This window comes from Hyperolius riggenbachi, chromosome 2, assembly GCF_040937935.1.
Source record: "Hyperolius riggenbachi isolate aHypRig1 chromosome 2, aHypRig1.pri, whole genome shotgun sequence".
Taxonomy (NCBI): domain Eukaryota; kingdom Metazoa; phylum Chordata; class Amphibia; order Anura; family Hyperoliidae; genus Hyperolius; species Hyperolius riggenbachi.
Genome location: NC_090647.1, coordinates 443694343 through 443710044, shown reverse-complemented (window position 1 = coordinate 443710044; position 15702 = coordinate 443694343). Strand labels below are relative to the sequence as shown.

The following is a 15702-nucleotide window of genomic DNA, read 5'->3' as shown; positions in this document are numbered from 1 at the left end:
AAAATGAATCTCGATTGTTCCCATAAACAGGTCAATTAGGGCTTTTTCTCTTTTCAGATATGATTGTAAAATCTAACTTTCGGTTTGATGGAATTTTCAGTTTCAATCAAAGAAAGAATTGTTTCACATCGATTCACACCAAACACTGTGCGGTTTTCTGTACAATTAGATTGTAAATATAGCATCAAAAGACCACATCTGATAAAAATATTGTACCCTTAATGGACACCTTAAGAGAGAGGAAGAAAGTACACCAGGCTGTAGCTCAGTCACATGACTAGACACTGGAAAGATTGAGTGAGAAAGAGGCAGGTTATTTACCTCAGAAAGCAAAAGCCAATTAGTTAATCATTTTCAGAAATGACATGGACAGATTATTCAGCTATGAATACCTGTGTGCAAGTTACAAACGTGGCGGTACTTACATGTAAACTACCAGCCACCAGATCGGATTCTGGATGCACAATATTCATTTGTGGGTCTCCACTGATGTGATTATTACTCCGATGGAAATGGCAGGGCTTGTGCAGAATGGTGATGAAGCTTAATATATTAGTATACTTATATGTAAGTGTGCTAAAGAACCTTAAAGGGACACTTAAGTCAAAGAAAAAAAATGAGTTTTACTTACCTAGGGCTTCCAATAGCCCCCTGCAGCTGTCTGGTGCCCTCGCCGTCTCCCTCCGATCCTCCTGGCCCCTCCGGCAGCCACTTCCTGTTTCGGTGACAGGAGCTGACAGGCTGGGGACGCGAGTGATTCTTCGCGTTCCTGGCCACAATAGCGCCATCTATGCTGCTATAGCATATATCATATACCATATAGCAGCATAGAGGGTGCTAATGTGTCTGGAAACGCGAAGAATCACTCGCATCCCCAGTCTGTCAGCTCCTGTCACCGAAACAGGAAGTGGCTGCCGGCGGGGCCAGGAGGATCGGAGGGAGACGGTGAGGGCACCGGACAGCTGCAGGGGGCTATTGGAAGCCCTAGGTGAGTAAAACTCATTTTTTTTGTTTGACTTAAGTGTCCCTTTAAAATAAGGTTGTGACAAAAAGGACTGTTCCAAAACACAACTTGTCACTGCCATGGCTTACATTCCAAAAATGGGCCATCACTTGTACTTAAAGGATACCTGCAACCACCAGGGGGTGGAACACATTACATACTCCCCAAATAAGAAGGAAGAGCCATATCGGTCCTGTCATTCTCACGCCGATCCTCCATTCAAGTCTCCCACCGGCTCCATCTTTGGGTTTCTGAGTACTTCCGAGGACGAGCAGCTCTGAGCCGCTTATGTTCGGAGGTATTTGGAGACCAAGTACTTCTTAGATATTAAAGTCGAACGCTGGAACAGGGGCGATGGGAAGGGATGCAGCGAACCAGGAAGGTTCTAAGGGCTCCAGAGAATTCCCTCTTCTTATCTTAGCATCTAAGCCCCCCTCCTCCTTCCCCAGTGGTTACAGATAACCATTAAGTACAGATGACGGCCCATTTTTGTTACAGGTATCTTTTAAGGTTTGTAGTTATCAGCACATCAGTGCACAGACTATATTATTATAATTAATAATAAGTCCAGAGAGTCAATTAACAACTGTAAAAGCAGCGGAAACAGTTAAAAGCACATTATTTAAGCAGAGATCAGAAGACAGCTTAGTTTGTCTAGGATCAGTTTGATAACAGTGTGACAGCTTATACTATTCCTGCTTTTCATGTCATGTTAGTATTTTAAAAACAGGAGAATATAAGTAATGCAAGTGCATTGCATTAAATATCAGGACAGCATTTTATGCACACTTAATTATAAGTACACTTACAAAGTTAACAATTTCGAGGCATGCTGTATCTAATATAGAACAGAGGTTGGATAACAAAAGCAAATAGCATCTAGCAGAAAAGACTTGGTAAACACAAAAAGGTGGCCTACAGGCAAAGGAAAATACATTTTAAATGTTGCCGTCATCAAGATCCTGAGCTCATCATCTCCACTGTTGTCCTCCATGCAGTCCAGTGTTCTCCCCAGACTCTTTTAGCTAGGTGTTCCACCCGGTTGTATTCCCTCACCTCACCCGGCTACTTTTTCATGCCACCTGGCTGGAAAAAATGCTGGGGAGAACACTGCAGTCATTGTGCCAAAAGTATTAAATTAATTTAACTTTCTGCCAAATAGGCAAGAACTGGAAGCGATAGAGGTTTCCACATCTGCAAATCTTGGTAAAAGCATAGAATACAACCTTCAGGTATTCTTTATTTTCTTGCCCTGCACATAACCTTAAAGTGAAAAATGTCATTTGAACTTTCAAATAAAAAAAGTTCAAGATAAACCAGTGAGGAACTAAAAACAGGTGCCTTTTTAGATAAATACTGCAGATCATCATACAGCAGAGCAAAAATACCTACAGGAAGACACTGTATATACCTGATGTACATGTCATCACATATAATAGTTTTCCAGTATTCATATCTAATGTAGAAGAAATAGCCATGGCAATTTGATAAATTACATTAAAAAAACTAGTTAAAATTATTAAAATGTAACAGTTCTAATTTCAACAAACAGTGAATTTGGATGAAACTGGAAAAAGTCTAGAATTGTAAATAGATCTATATATGTGAATATAGAATAAGGTTTTGATGGCCCTGTGTAAATGAAAAGTATCTATAAACACGAGTCAAAAAAAAAAAAAAAGGAAAAAAATCACATTCTTTAGGTTCAGTGCATTGAGCAGCTTACAGCATGCCGACAATCTCCTTGTTGACTTTCAAAACAAAACATAAAATAACAAAAATAAAATACAGTATTAAAGTAACACATAGCAGTTCAAAAAAATGAAAATTTTCAATTCACTTTTTCATTCCAAACTTAAATAATATCTTAAACCTGCACATAGACTGCTACTGTTTTTTTTTTCTTAGGATTATCTACAGGGTATAATTTAAGGTTTTCACAATGCCCACATGCAGCAGGTGCCAAGCCTAAACGCTCCATGCAGCGCGGAAGAATATGATCTTGTTAATGTTCAGGAACAGTTCTTCTTCCATATTGTGTAAAACACCCATCTGGAAAATGTTCATTAAGGAAAATGGCAGATGACACTGGCAGGTAACTTCCTTCCTGAGTATAAAGCTCTTGGATAGTTGAACTGCAAATTATAAAAATATTTCATTTCATATAAAACGCAATCATGCAGCAAAGTCATCTAGAAGTAGATATATGGTCTTCCTCATTTCATAATACACAGTATTATACTCGACTATGCATCAAGTTAAAGTAAAAACACATGGTGTGATAAGAAGTAGAACATACACCATACTATACAAAAATGGGGAGTACACTACAACATCTGATAAAAGCAGAGAATGAGTAATAGTAAACTAAAAGATTACACAAACTATTAAGCCAAAGGTAAAATATTTATGCATTATAATTATAACATTGAGAAAAACATACAAATTTGTTTTATTTCGGTTTCTTCCACAGGTCTGAATAAGCTCATCCCAAAAACATACAAATAAGTTAATTGACTTCCCATAAACTTTCAAGCCAGTGATTACCGTATGTCCACTGCAACCTAGGGCCTAGCTATGGTAGGAATTCGATTTTGAGCCCTTCAGAGACAATAAGTTACAAGACTACATACTCTGTACATCGCTGTAGAAGATATCAGTGCTATATAAATGCATAACATTTAAAGTGCTTTCAGATGTGATTGTACAAAGTAGGTAGGCAATTATAAGGGTCTTCTTTGTCCCTGTACTCTACCATGATTACAACACTTGAATAATTGGAACGTACACCCTCTATGTGATCTCAGCACACCTGGTCAGCTTATTAGCATTTGCTTTCTTAGCTCTTTTAGTCTAGTATGTATTGATTTTGTAATGCTGTCTGTGTTAAAATTCTCCTTTGATCATTTTAAACCTCAGTTTAAGGAAATCATGCCTTGGCATTTTTATGGCCAAAGCATCTGAGATTTCAAATATTGACTGTTTTTTTGATCCTTCAGTTCAAGGAACAGTCAACACTATATTTTTGATCCTTTCTCCTCACAAATGACAGTTGAAGGACACTGGAGTTTCAAGGCAGAGCAGGAAAATGTCAAAGTCAGCTGTGACTAACTATCTACAGATGCAGCCCTGACATCTCAGGACTGCATTGATTCCAAGACTTATATGTGCTGGTCAGAGAAGTGACAGTAAAGGTAAGCAAACAACAAGCTTTCATGTGGAAATCCATGCTGTGTCAGAGTTGTTCCTGAATATCTGTTAGCAACATAATTTCCTTTAACCCAGATTATCTGTTGCATGCTAACTACATATTACTTGATTCCCTTGCCTAGTGGCTGGATGGTGTACTGGTTAAGGGCTCTGCCTCTGACGCAGGAGACCAGGGTTCCAATCTCGGCTCTGCCTGTTCAGTAAGCCAGCACCTATTCAGTAGGAGACCTTAGGCAAGTCTCCCTAACATTGCTACTGCCTATAGAGCGCGTCCTAGTGGCTGCAGCTCTGGCACTTTGAGTCCGCCAGGAGAAAAGCGCGATATATATGTTATTTGTCTTGTCTTTGTCTTATGAAGTTGCGGTTTCCCTGGCAACTTCCTTGCCTGATCATCACATATTGCTTCTCCTGTTTTGGAATTCTGTGATGAATTTTGGGGTATGCATAGCCTGGAGTTTCTCAGATTCCCAATTCCAGACAGCAATACTTAAGTGTTACAAGTCCTGCATTACCCAGTCTAGTTTGCTGGTGGGGGTGTGTGTCGAGGCTATGAAACTTTCTGTTGTTCACCAGCAGGTAGCCTTCTACTGACTTTGTCAAAGACTTCCAGTTCCCTGGTTTGCCAGTGGATAGTTCCAAGAACACTTACAGCAGGATCACTCAACACTAGCTGCATCCTGTTTTGTGCTAACGCACAGATTAATTAGGGCCTATTTCCACTACACGCGGATTCTGGATGCAGAAAACTGACTCCAATGAATGCCTATGGGAAATCTGTGTCAAAAAAATTGCGTTTAGTGGAAACAGGCCCATAGGCATTCATTGGAGTCAGTTTTTCTGCATCTCTGCATGTAGTGGAAACATGCCCTTAAAGGGATACTGTAGGGGGGTCGGGGGAAAATGAGTTGAAGTTACCCGGGGCTTCTAATGCTCCCCCACAGACATGCTGTGCCCGCGCAGCCACTCCCCAATGCTCTGGCCCCGCCTCCGGTTCACTTCTGAAATGTCAGACTTTAAAGTCAGAAAACCACTGCGCCTGCGTTGCCGTGCTCTCGCTCCCCCTGATGTCACCAGGAGCGTACGGCGCAGGCACAGACCATACCGGGGCTGTGTCATACGCTTCTGGTGACATCAGGGGGAGCGAGGACACGGCAACGCAGGCGCAGTGGTTTTCTGACTTTAAAGTCTGAAATTCCAGAAGTTAACCGGAGGCGGGGCTGGAGCATCGGTGAGCGGCTGCGCGGGCACAGGATGTTTGCGGGGGACGATTAGAAGCCCTGGGTAAGTTCAACTCATTTTCCCCCGACCCCCCTACAGTATCCCTTTAAGGACTGCCCTGTCCATTGTCCAGTTGCCAGAATATCTCAGTAGCTATCTGGTGTTGCTGAATGCCTGGTCTGTCCTTTGTCCTGTTCCCAGTTTCTGTACCTGTCTGCTCAATTGACTTCCTGGTTTGACCTGATTTCATGCCAGTTGATATTGTGCCTCGTCTGGTTGTACATTTGTAAATACAATTGTTAACTAATTAGTTAGTTGGGTTTGCTGTGCAGTTTGGGTTTGATGTCTGTGGTGTTGGTTATTGCTTATGTACTGTTTTTCACTGTATATAGTGCACTATTCTAATAAATCATTTTCACTGTATTTGTGTCCAGTCATTAGTACTGCTGCAATAGTGGCCACTTGCTGGTTTATGCACAGACCTGTAGTAGCAGTAGGATATTGTACCGTGTTAGCCATCAGTAAAAGCAAGAAGTTTTAAAATTTTAAAACTTCTTGCATGCACAGACCTGTAACACTCAGTTGTTTGTGACATTGCCCCCCAATGTACCAGTCCTTGACTCCTCAAGTCTGCAGTGAGCACAAATTCTACCACAACAAGTAATGATTTGTAATATTAAGTGAAAAAAACAAAGATGTAACCGGATATCCCCACCTCTTTTCTCCATAGCCAGTTTTGGGCCTTGGGCTTCTGGCATACATTGGCTATAAATAATGCAGTGAGTTCAAAAATAAATGAAGGATAAAGGGTCTTGTAAAGATAAGATGTGTCTATCACAACCACAGGAAACCAGGAAGATGTCCCTGACATTCAATATTATCTATTTTTCTGTCATTTTGTTGTACTTGTCGTTGTCTAGTCAGGGTCATTCGTTTTCATGATAAGACAGATTTAAACTAATGTTGCAATTTTTAACACTGGGTGAGCAAGTCCTTCGAAAATAAACATTACTGGCCTCAAGAGGAGAGATAACATGAAAATCAAAAACATACAAGCAATACATTCCAGCCAAATCAAGTCAACTACCAATAATTCTTCATCTATCCTGAAAAGTCCCAAAGTACCCTGTCATCTTGAATTTCATACTAGATCCTTTATATGAATTTTTTTTTTTACTTAAGCTCACTTCCTAAGAGAAAAGTTAGACTAACCATTTGAAAAACACAGTGTGTGTGCCTGTGTGTGTAATACATCAGTACTCAGACGTACACAAAAATACAGGCTGGCGCACGAAAGGCCGACCCATCTACCTGACACTCACGTGCTAGTATACAGAGGTATGTACGCTGGCCTGCCCAATGTGCGTGTAACCTAGTCCAGTCTAGGTTTAGAGGGAGAGTATTCTCAGCAGATTAAGGGCCCCTACAGGGATTGTGTTTTAATTTTTTCAATGAATATAATTGTGCAATGAAGGTTTGATACTTTTGTAGCTCTTGGCGTACTTATATAGGTGTACTTATATACAGTATATTTAAAATAGGTCTAGCCAATACAGTACTATACTCCGATATAGATACAGTAGGTACCATGAACTCTGTATTCGATTTTAAACTATAATAATTGAATAATTAACCTTGGGGGAGTGGTAGAACCCAGTCTTTAAGCTCAACAGAGCCCACAACCAGCCTGAGAAGTTGGCCTTCACCACTGTGAATACTGACGGCTATTTGTGCTAGTTAGTTGAGTTTTGGATAACCAGAACTCTACTGTAACCTGTAACTCATTTGTAATGAAAAGATGTTCTAATGAGGTTACATTTTTTTTAACTAAAACTTATGATTCTGTTAGAAATTAATAATAGGTAACAGACTGCGCTAAAATGTCATTAAAACTTTAATGTTAAAATTATATAAAAACAATTCAGCGTGAGGTAAATAAGGGATTTGATTACTCCTTATATTGAGAAGTGAATCTGCTGTTGCTTAAAGTGCGTGGTGCATAGCAGGATATTGCACAATATTGGCGTTAATCTGGCGTTTATCTGGCAGTTGGTGTGTTGCAAATTGGTTTCCTTATGGGGAATTGTGGTTCAAAGTAGTTTGTGGATAGGGGTCCTAGGCACAGTGCCCTTCAAATAGGATGAGCAGTTTGTATGTCATTGAATCCTATCGGTATTATATCAATGAAGTCTCCGGCACTGTTAGTATACAATTGATATAATTAATTTAGTAACAGTAATTTGTCCTACAAATCCGTGGAAAGGGTGAATTGAGTGATACAAAAAAAGAGGGGGTTACCCAAACGTACGCTCCTCAATAATTATATAATATAACCAATCACCTTACTCCAAGAAGAATTTATGAGTATTGGGTTGCTTCTGCTAAATAAGTGTGTGTATCACTTTAAATTGATTAAAATTGATAGGGATGCAGCGCGCTCAACAATATTTCACAACCTATGCATATTGATCATATACCTCCTAAAAAACACAATAAAATATCAATAACATATCAAATATAGCATCAAACAATATAAAGTCTCTTAAAAAGTCCTTCAAAGCACTTGATGATGCTTCCACTTTTCCCCTACTAGCACTCAGCAAAGAAATACCAGATTACGCTCACCAGATTAAGTGGCTGATCAAGTGAAAATCAGCAGTTTGTGCTCCTGGCCTTGCCAGTGGAATCAAACTCTTGCAGCCCAACTCTCCTCCAGGCTTCTCACTCCATACATGTAAAAAGAAAATTGGATGGCAATAGCGTGCTACCGCTACAATGGGGTACATACACCAACTTCTGTGCTCCCAGATATTACCAGCAAAGCACCCAGTGTACCACCACCTGGTAATAAACAAAATCTCTCACCAGATCCTGTTGCTAACCCAATACAGATCAGCAGTCAGCGCTTGTTGTTTATATATAGCGTTTCTTGCTTCATATCACACAGTGCCTATGACTCAAAACAGGCTTGACATAGTGTAAATAGATTTTTATTGAAAAACATTAAAAGTTAGTGCACTTACAAATTAACTTCTTATGCGCATATAAAGGTCTTTACCGAGCTCGTCCTAGTTTCGGCCAATGACTCATCAGGGCCTTTAAGCCCCTGATGAGTCATTGCAGTCATTGGACTAAACTAGTAGGGTGGAGCCAAGCAGGACGAGCTCAGTAAAGACCTTTATATGCGCATAAGAAGTTAATTTGTAAGTGCACTACCTTTTCATGATTTTTAATAAAAATGTATTTATACTATGTCAAGCCTTTTTTGAGTCATAGGCACTGTGTGATATGAAGCAAGAAACGCTATATATAAACAACAAGCGCTGACTGCTGATCTGTATTGGGTTAGCAACAGGATCTGGTGAGAGATTTTGTTTATTACCAGGTGGTGGTACACTGGGTGCGTTGCTGGTAATAACAGAAATTGGTGTATGTACCCCATTGTAGCGGTATCACGCTAATGTCATCCAATTTTCTTTTTACATGTATGGAGTGAGAAGCCTGGAGGAGAGTTGGGCTGCAAGAGTTTGATTCCTCTGGCAAGGCCAGGAGCACAAACTGCTCATTTTCACTTGATCAGCCACTTAATTTGGTGAGTGTAATCTGGTATTATTTTGCTCTGTGCTAGCAGTGAAAAGGTGCTTTGAAGGACTTTTTAACAGACTTTATATTGGTTGGTGCTATATTTGATATGTCATTGATATTTTATTGTTTTTTTAGGAGGTATATGATGTTCAATATGTATAGGTTGTGAAATATTGTTGAGCGTGCTGCATCCCTAACAAATTTAATGACTTAAGTGACAGTTTCACTTTTGTACTGAAGAAATAATTGCATACATGTTATATGCAAAGCTCATTTCACAGTTAAAGGGCTTTTAAAAATATGGAGACTTCAGAATTTGGACATCTTAAAGCAAATATATCATCTATTTGTTAAAAACGCACAAAAACAGGACAGAACATCAAAAAAAGCTTTGGGGGAGAAGTATGTGGAGTACGTTGCTGCACGATACATGATTTCTCAAATTATCTTCAAGCACACAGTGCCAGATTCATGCTAAACAGATGTTTGGCTGCCGCAGTATGTAGGTCACTAGCAATCTGATAAACTGCACCGTTAATGATCATTTTCAGGAAAAGTTTCTCAGTAAAATGGATGTATCTGACCACAGGGATTATATAAACTGCCTCCAGCCAAATGTGTTTAATCCCATTTAATACGTCATTGTATTCTGTATGCAGCGGTTATTAGCTGTGCAAGACGTTACAGTTAAATTGAGACAAATGAGGTCCTGGAACATATTACACCACATTAGAGCAGCTTCAAATTAGGCATTTGACAGCACTGCAGCGATATAATGAGCAGAAAAGGGCCAGCTCATCCAAACACAATATTTCAGTTACAGGGGTATAGTCACCAAACAGCGGTAATCAGGATAATGTGTGTAAAGTCTTATGCACAATGAATAGAGCATAATGCAATATTTGTAATATACGGCATTCTACTCTATTCATCATGCGGTAAGGGCTGTTTACCACTGCATGCGGATTGCAACACACTAGCACTCCAAACCGATGGAAACTGCACAGGGATGTTCCCATTAGTGTGTAGAATTTGTAGCATGACAGTGCTCTCCCCAGGCTCTTTTAGTCGAGTGCTCCACCCGGCTAGTTTTGGTGAGCACCTGGCTGTCATTGGCTCACCTCCTCCTTTGCTGTAAGCAGAGTTGCGCAGAAGCGACATCACTGCATTCTCTCATTACGCCCCATATGGATGATATTGTGATGAAAACCCTTCCACAGTGTGACCTAGGTCCTGACAGTTTCCTGTCTGTGAACAGTGTTACATTGTGGGAAATACAGTGGGATGCTAAAGTTTGGGCAACGCTGTTAATAGTCATGATTTTCCTGTATAAATCGTTGGTTGTTGCGATCAAAAATATCAGTTAAATATGTCATATAGGAGACACACACAGTGATATTTGAGAAGTGGAATGAAGTTTATTGGATTTACAGCAAGTGTGCAATAATTGTTTAAATAAAATTAGGCAGGTGCATAAATTTGGACTCCACAAAAGACAAACTTACTTGTGGTAACGTCTTTTCCAGGAGTCGGAAGGACAGCAATCCTTCCATTTTAGATTGGACAGGACGCTAGTTAAAAAATTAACATAATGAGATTAGGCAGGAAACAGGCAGCATATATAAGGCAGCATTCCCTTACCCTCCTCAGTAATAAAAAAAGACTCCACACAGAATGATGCTTCAACAAAATTATTTTATTCGGGTGGGTAGCAAGGGTGCTGTCCTTCCGACTCCTGGAAAAGACGTTACCACAAGTAAGTTTGTCTTTCCAGGACGTCTCAGGACAGCAACCCTGAGAAGATAAACAAGAAACTTTATTAGGGAGGGATAACAGCCTGCAACACACGTCTACCAAAACATAAATCAGAATTGGATGATAAGTCCAGTCTATAATGTTTAACGAACGTATTGTGGCTTGACCAGGTAGCCGCTTTACATATCTGCTCTATAGTAGCTCCTGCCCTCTCTGCCCATGATGTTGACACAGCTCTAGTTGAATGTGCTTTCACTGGTCCAGATAATTGCTTTCCCTGTTGGATATAGGATAATGCAATGGCCTATCTGATCCATCTTGCTATGGATGATTTAGAGGCCTGTCTGCCACGGCCTTTCCCAGCAAAGAGAATCAACAAAGCGTTGGATTTCCTCCAAGATTTAGATTGTTGAATGTACTGTATTAAACACCTCCTCACATCTAGACAGTGCATCTTTTCCTCTTTCTGATTTGATGGGTTACTACAGAAGGTTGGTAATAGGATCTCCTGAGATGTATGAAATTTGGATACAATCTTGGGTAGAAAAGAGATATCTAGGCGAAGAGTTACTCTGTCTTCTGAAATGGTACAGTATGGTTCATTGACTGATAACGCCTGTAATTCTCCCACTCTTCGTGCAGAAGTTATGGCTAGAAGAAAAGCCATTTTCAAGGTGAGATGTTTTTCTGAGATTTCCGAGATTGGTTCGAAAGGAGCTTCACATAGAGCTTGCAATACTGTGTTCAAGTCCCAAGTAGGTACTTTTATCTGTACTGCAGGTCTTAGTCTTTTCAGTGCCCTAAAAAAACGGACAACGTATTCCTCCTCCGCCAATCTTCTCTCTAAGAAAACACTCAATGCCGCGGTCTGAACCTTCAGAGTACTAGAGCTCAGGCCTTTTTGGAATCCCTCCTGCAAGAACTCCAGCACTGAAGAAGAGAGGACTGGATCTTTAGATGTAGATGTACACCAGTTGCTATAGGTATTCCATGCTTTAGCGTAAATCTGTCTTGTCACTTTCTTCCTGCTCTGGATAAGTGTCTCCGACAACCTGTTAGATAATCATTTCCTCTTTAATAGTTGCCACTCAGGCTCCAGGCAGAAAGGTGAAGGATTCCTGGATTGTGATGCAGAACCGGACCCTGGCTCAACAAGTCCGGTCGATCCGGCAGGATCAGGTGATCTGAGGCTAAACTTTGTAGCAGAGCAAACCAGGATCTCTTGGGCCAAAATGGTACTACCAAGATTGCTTGGGCCTGGTCTCGTTGAATCTTGCTCAGTACCTTTGAAATCAGTCCCAAGGGAGGAAAAAGGTAAAGATGATGCTTGTTCCAATTGACTGAAAAGGCGTCCAGGACCCAGGGATTGTCCTGTGGACACAGGGAGGCAAATCGAGGACATTTGGCATTGTTCCTTCTTGCGAACATGTCCACCTCTGGTGTTCCCCATCGTTGAGAGATCTGCCTGAATACTTGGTCGTTTAGAGACCATTCGTCTTGATAGATCATCTTTCGGCTTAGATAATCTGCAACGCAATTTAGAGCCCCCTTCAGATGAACCGCTTTCAAGGACTTTAAATTCTTTTCCGCCCAGCAAAGAATCTTCGAGGTTAGACTCCACAAAGATCTGCTCCTTGTCCCCCCTTGACGGTTGAGGTAGGCCACTACCGTGTTGTTGTCTGTCCTGATTACAACATGATGTTGATGTATAAGTAGGGAGAAGGTCTGAAGAGCTTCCCAAACAGCCCGTAGTTCTCTGTAGTTCGATGATCTGCTCTGAATTAGTGTAGACCAATGACCCTGAGCCGGTAGTTGCTCCAGATAAGCTCCCCATCCCCAGGAACTCGCGTCTGTTGTGATCAGAGACTGCTGAGGGAATTCCCAGAGATTCCCTGCATTCAGATGTTCCTGATCTGACCACCAGTCTAGAGACTGTTTCACTCTCCAGGGAATTGTCACTCTCTTGTCCAAAGACTTCAGGCTTCTGTCCCATTTCGATAGTATCCAGTTGATCCGCGCCGTTTCCGCCTTGATTCGGAGCCCTAGCTCTATAGCGGTGAATGGCCGCTGCAGCGCACGCCAGGCTGACTTCCTCCTTCCTCTCAGCCGATCACATGACTCCGTCATGTGATGCGTGCGTCCTTCCGGCGGAAGTCCGTCTACGGAAGACCTCGTCTTCAGCGCGTCTGCGCACAATGCAAGGAGAGGCAGATGCGTGCGGCCAGCGTCCGCGCATGGCTCCAACTGACCAGCGCAAGTCGGAAAGCGTGGCAGCCGCGGCTCCTGAAGTTCCCTCATGGGTAGCCAGCCCCTCCAGCGAACCAGCATCCTGCTGGACAGGAAAACAACTGAGGAGGGTAAGGGAATGCTGCCTTATATATGCTGCCTGTTTCCTGCCTAATCTCATTATGTTAATTTTTTAACTAGCGTCCTGTCCAATCTAAAATGGAAGAAGGAGACAAGTCTCAGGGTTGCTGTCCTGAGACGTCCTGGAAAAAGAGTAAATATTTAGTAGATCCTCCTTTCTGCAGAAATTACAGCCTGTAAACGCTTCCTGAAGGTTTCAATGAGAGTCTGGATTCTGGTTGAACCATTCCTCTTTATAAAACATCTCTAGTTCATTCACGTGTGATGGCTTCCGGGCATGGACAGCTCCCTTTAACTCACACCACAGATTTTCAATTATATTCAGGTCTGGGGACTAAGATGGCAATTCCTGAACATTGTACTTGTTCCTTTGCATAAGCCTTAGTGGATTTTGAGCAATGTTTTAAGTCATTGTCTTGTTGAAAGATCCAGCCCCGGCACAGCTTCAGTTTTGTCACTGATTCTTGGAAATTAGTCTCCAGGATCTGCTGATACTGAGTGGAATCCATGTGTCCCTCAACTTTGGCAAGATTCCCAGTCTCTGCACTGTCTAAACAGCCACACAGCATGATGGAATCACTACCATATTTTACTGTAGGTAGCAGGTGTTTTTCTTGAAATGCTGTGTTTTTTCTCCATGCATACCGCCCCTTATTATGCCCAAATAACTCAATTTTAGTTTCAGCAGTCCACAGCTCCTTATTCCAAAATGAAGCTGGCTTGTCCAAATCTGCTTTAGCATACCTCAAGCTGCTCTGTTTGTGCTGTGGGCAAAGAAAAGGCTTCCTCTGCATGTAGCATCTCCTTGTGTAAAGTGCGCCAAATGGTTGAACGATGCACAGTGACTCCATCTGCAGAAAGATGATGTTGTAGATCTTTGTTGCTGGTCTGTGGGTTGACTGACTGTTCTCACCATTCGTTGCTTCTGTTTATTCGAGATTTTTCTTGGTCTGCCACTTCGAGCCTTAAATTGAACTGAGCTTGTGGTCTTCTATTTCCTCAATATGTTCCTAACTGTGGAAACGGACAGCTGGAATCTGAGACAGCTTTCTGTATCCTTCCCCTAAACCATGATGGTGAACAGAGGAAGGCGCTGTACTTGGCTACACAACTTCTGAGTTACTCCTATCTTTATTGTTGCCTGGGGAAGCGTGCTAGACGCCCGCGAAACATGTTGCATTTGTTCTGGAGTACAAATTAAATCTTGTTTAAACCATACATAGTGGTCGTGTTTGGTTTTGGGGAGGAAAGTCCACCCTTGCCCCCCAACTTCTATCTGTTTTTACCTATGATTTTACTCTGCTGGCGTCTGTTTCCATTGCAATTAATGTTATTCACCTGGTGGATGGGTGAACACCCCTTCTTTCCTTCTACAGAGAGCGACGTTTTAGCCTGAGTGGGGACAGGCCTAATATCCCCATAAGTGCTTTAAGTGGTTGCCTGAACCCTGCAACCCATACTTGTGAGTATATTTCTTATTGCTGCTACCTTGGCATTCCTTTATCATCAATAATGCACTATTGGGGCTCTTAATTGTGTTTTTCCTTTCTTTTACAATCATTGTCTTCAGGTCATTTGAGAGTTGTTTTGAGACCCCCATGTTGCTACTCTTCAGAGAAATTTAAAAGGGGAGGGAAATTTACAATTGACCCCCTTAAATACTCTTTCTTATAATTGGATTCACCTGTGTATGTAGGTCAGGGGTCACTGAGCTTACCAAGCCAATTTGAGTTCCAATAATTAGTTCTAAAGGTTTTGGAATCAATAAAATGACAACAGTGTCCAAATTTATGCACCTGCCTAATTTTATTTAAACAATTATTGCGCATTTTCTGTAAATGAAATAAACTTAATTTCACTTCTCAAATATCATTGTATGTGTCTCCTATATGATGTATTTAACTGACATTTTTTATCGTAACAACCAACAATTTATACAGGAAAATCATGACGATTACCAAGGTTGCCCAAACGTTCGCATCCCACTGTAACAATCAATCAACTGCCGAGCAACCAGTATCTCCCCTCTGTGCATATACCATATCTTCCACCATATAAGATGCACTTTTTCTCCCCAAAAAATGGCTGGGTACCCCCTACTTACGAAACGACTGATGATATGAACCGCCGTCCTGCCGCCAGGTCGGGGATTCCCTGCCTAAATGTGCCCGCTCCCCTGTGTGCCATCTCCCCCTCCCCCTTGTGTCTCCTGGCCCCCCTCAGGCGTGTAGCGGCAGGTGCTTACCTAATCATCCATGCCCGCGGAGATTGCAGACCTCCTTTTTCTCCTTGTGGCTTTCTCTAGTGAAGGGCTTCTAATGATCGTGTCATCATCAGAAGACAGTCACTAGAGCCAGCAGCATGGAGAAGACAGAGGTCTGCAATCCCCGCAGGCATGGCAGATTAGGTAAGCAGCTGCCGCTACACACCTGAGGGGGGCCAGGAGACACAAGGGGGAGATGGCACGTGAGGGGGAGGGGGTGGCAGCAGAGACAGTGCGGGTCATTAGAGGAGACATGGAGACAGGAGGACACAGGGGAGACATGAAGGGGACAGGGCGACAC

At 41.8% G+C, this 15702-nt stretch overlaps 1 protein-coding gene across 1 annotated transcript in view; it reads right to left on the bottom strand.

Moving 5' to 3' along the window:
* Positions 1-2712: 2712 nt before the first annotated feature.
* Positions 2713-15702, bottom strand: part of LOC137544556 (spermine synthase-like) — a 200581-nt gene continuing 187591 nt past the window's right edge. The window contains exon 11 of the mRNA XM_068265655.1: positions 2713-3055. Coding sequence (XP_068121756.1) covers positions 3016-3055 — 40 coding nt within the window. The 3' untranslated portion in view covers positions 2713-3015. The remainder of the gene's footprint in view (positions 3056-15702) is intronic.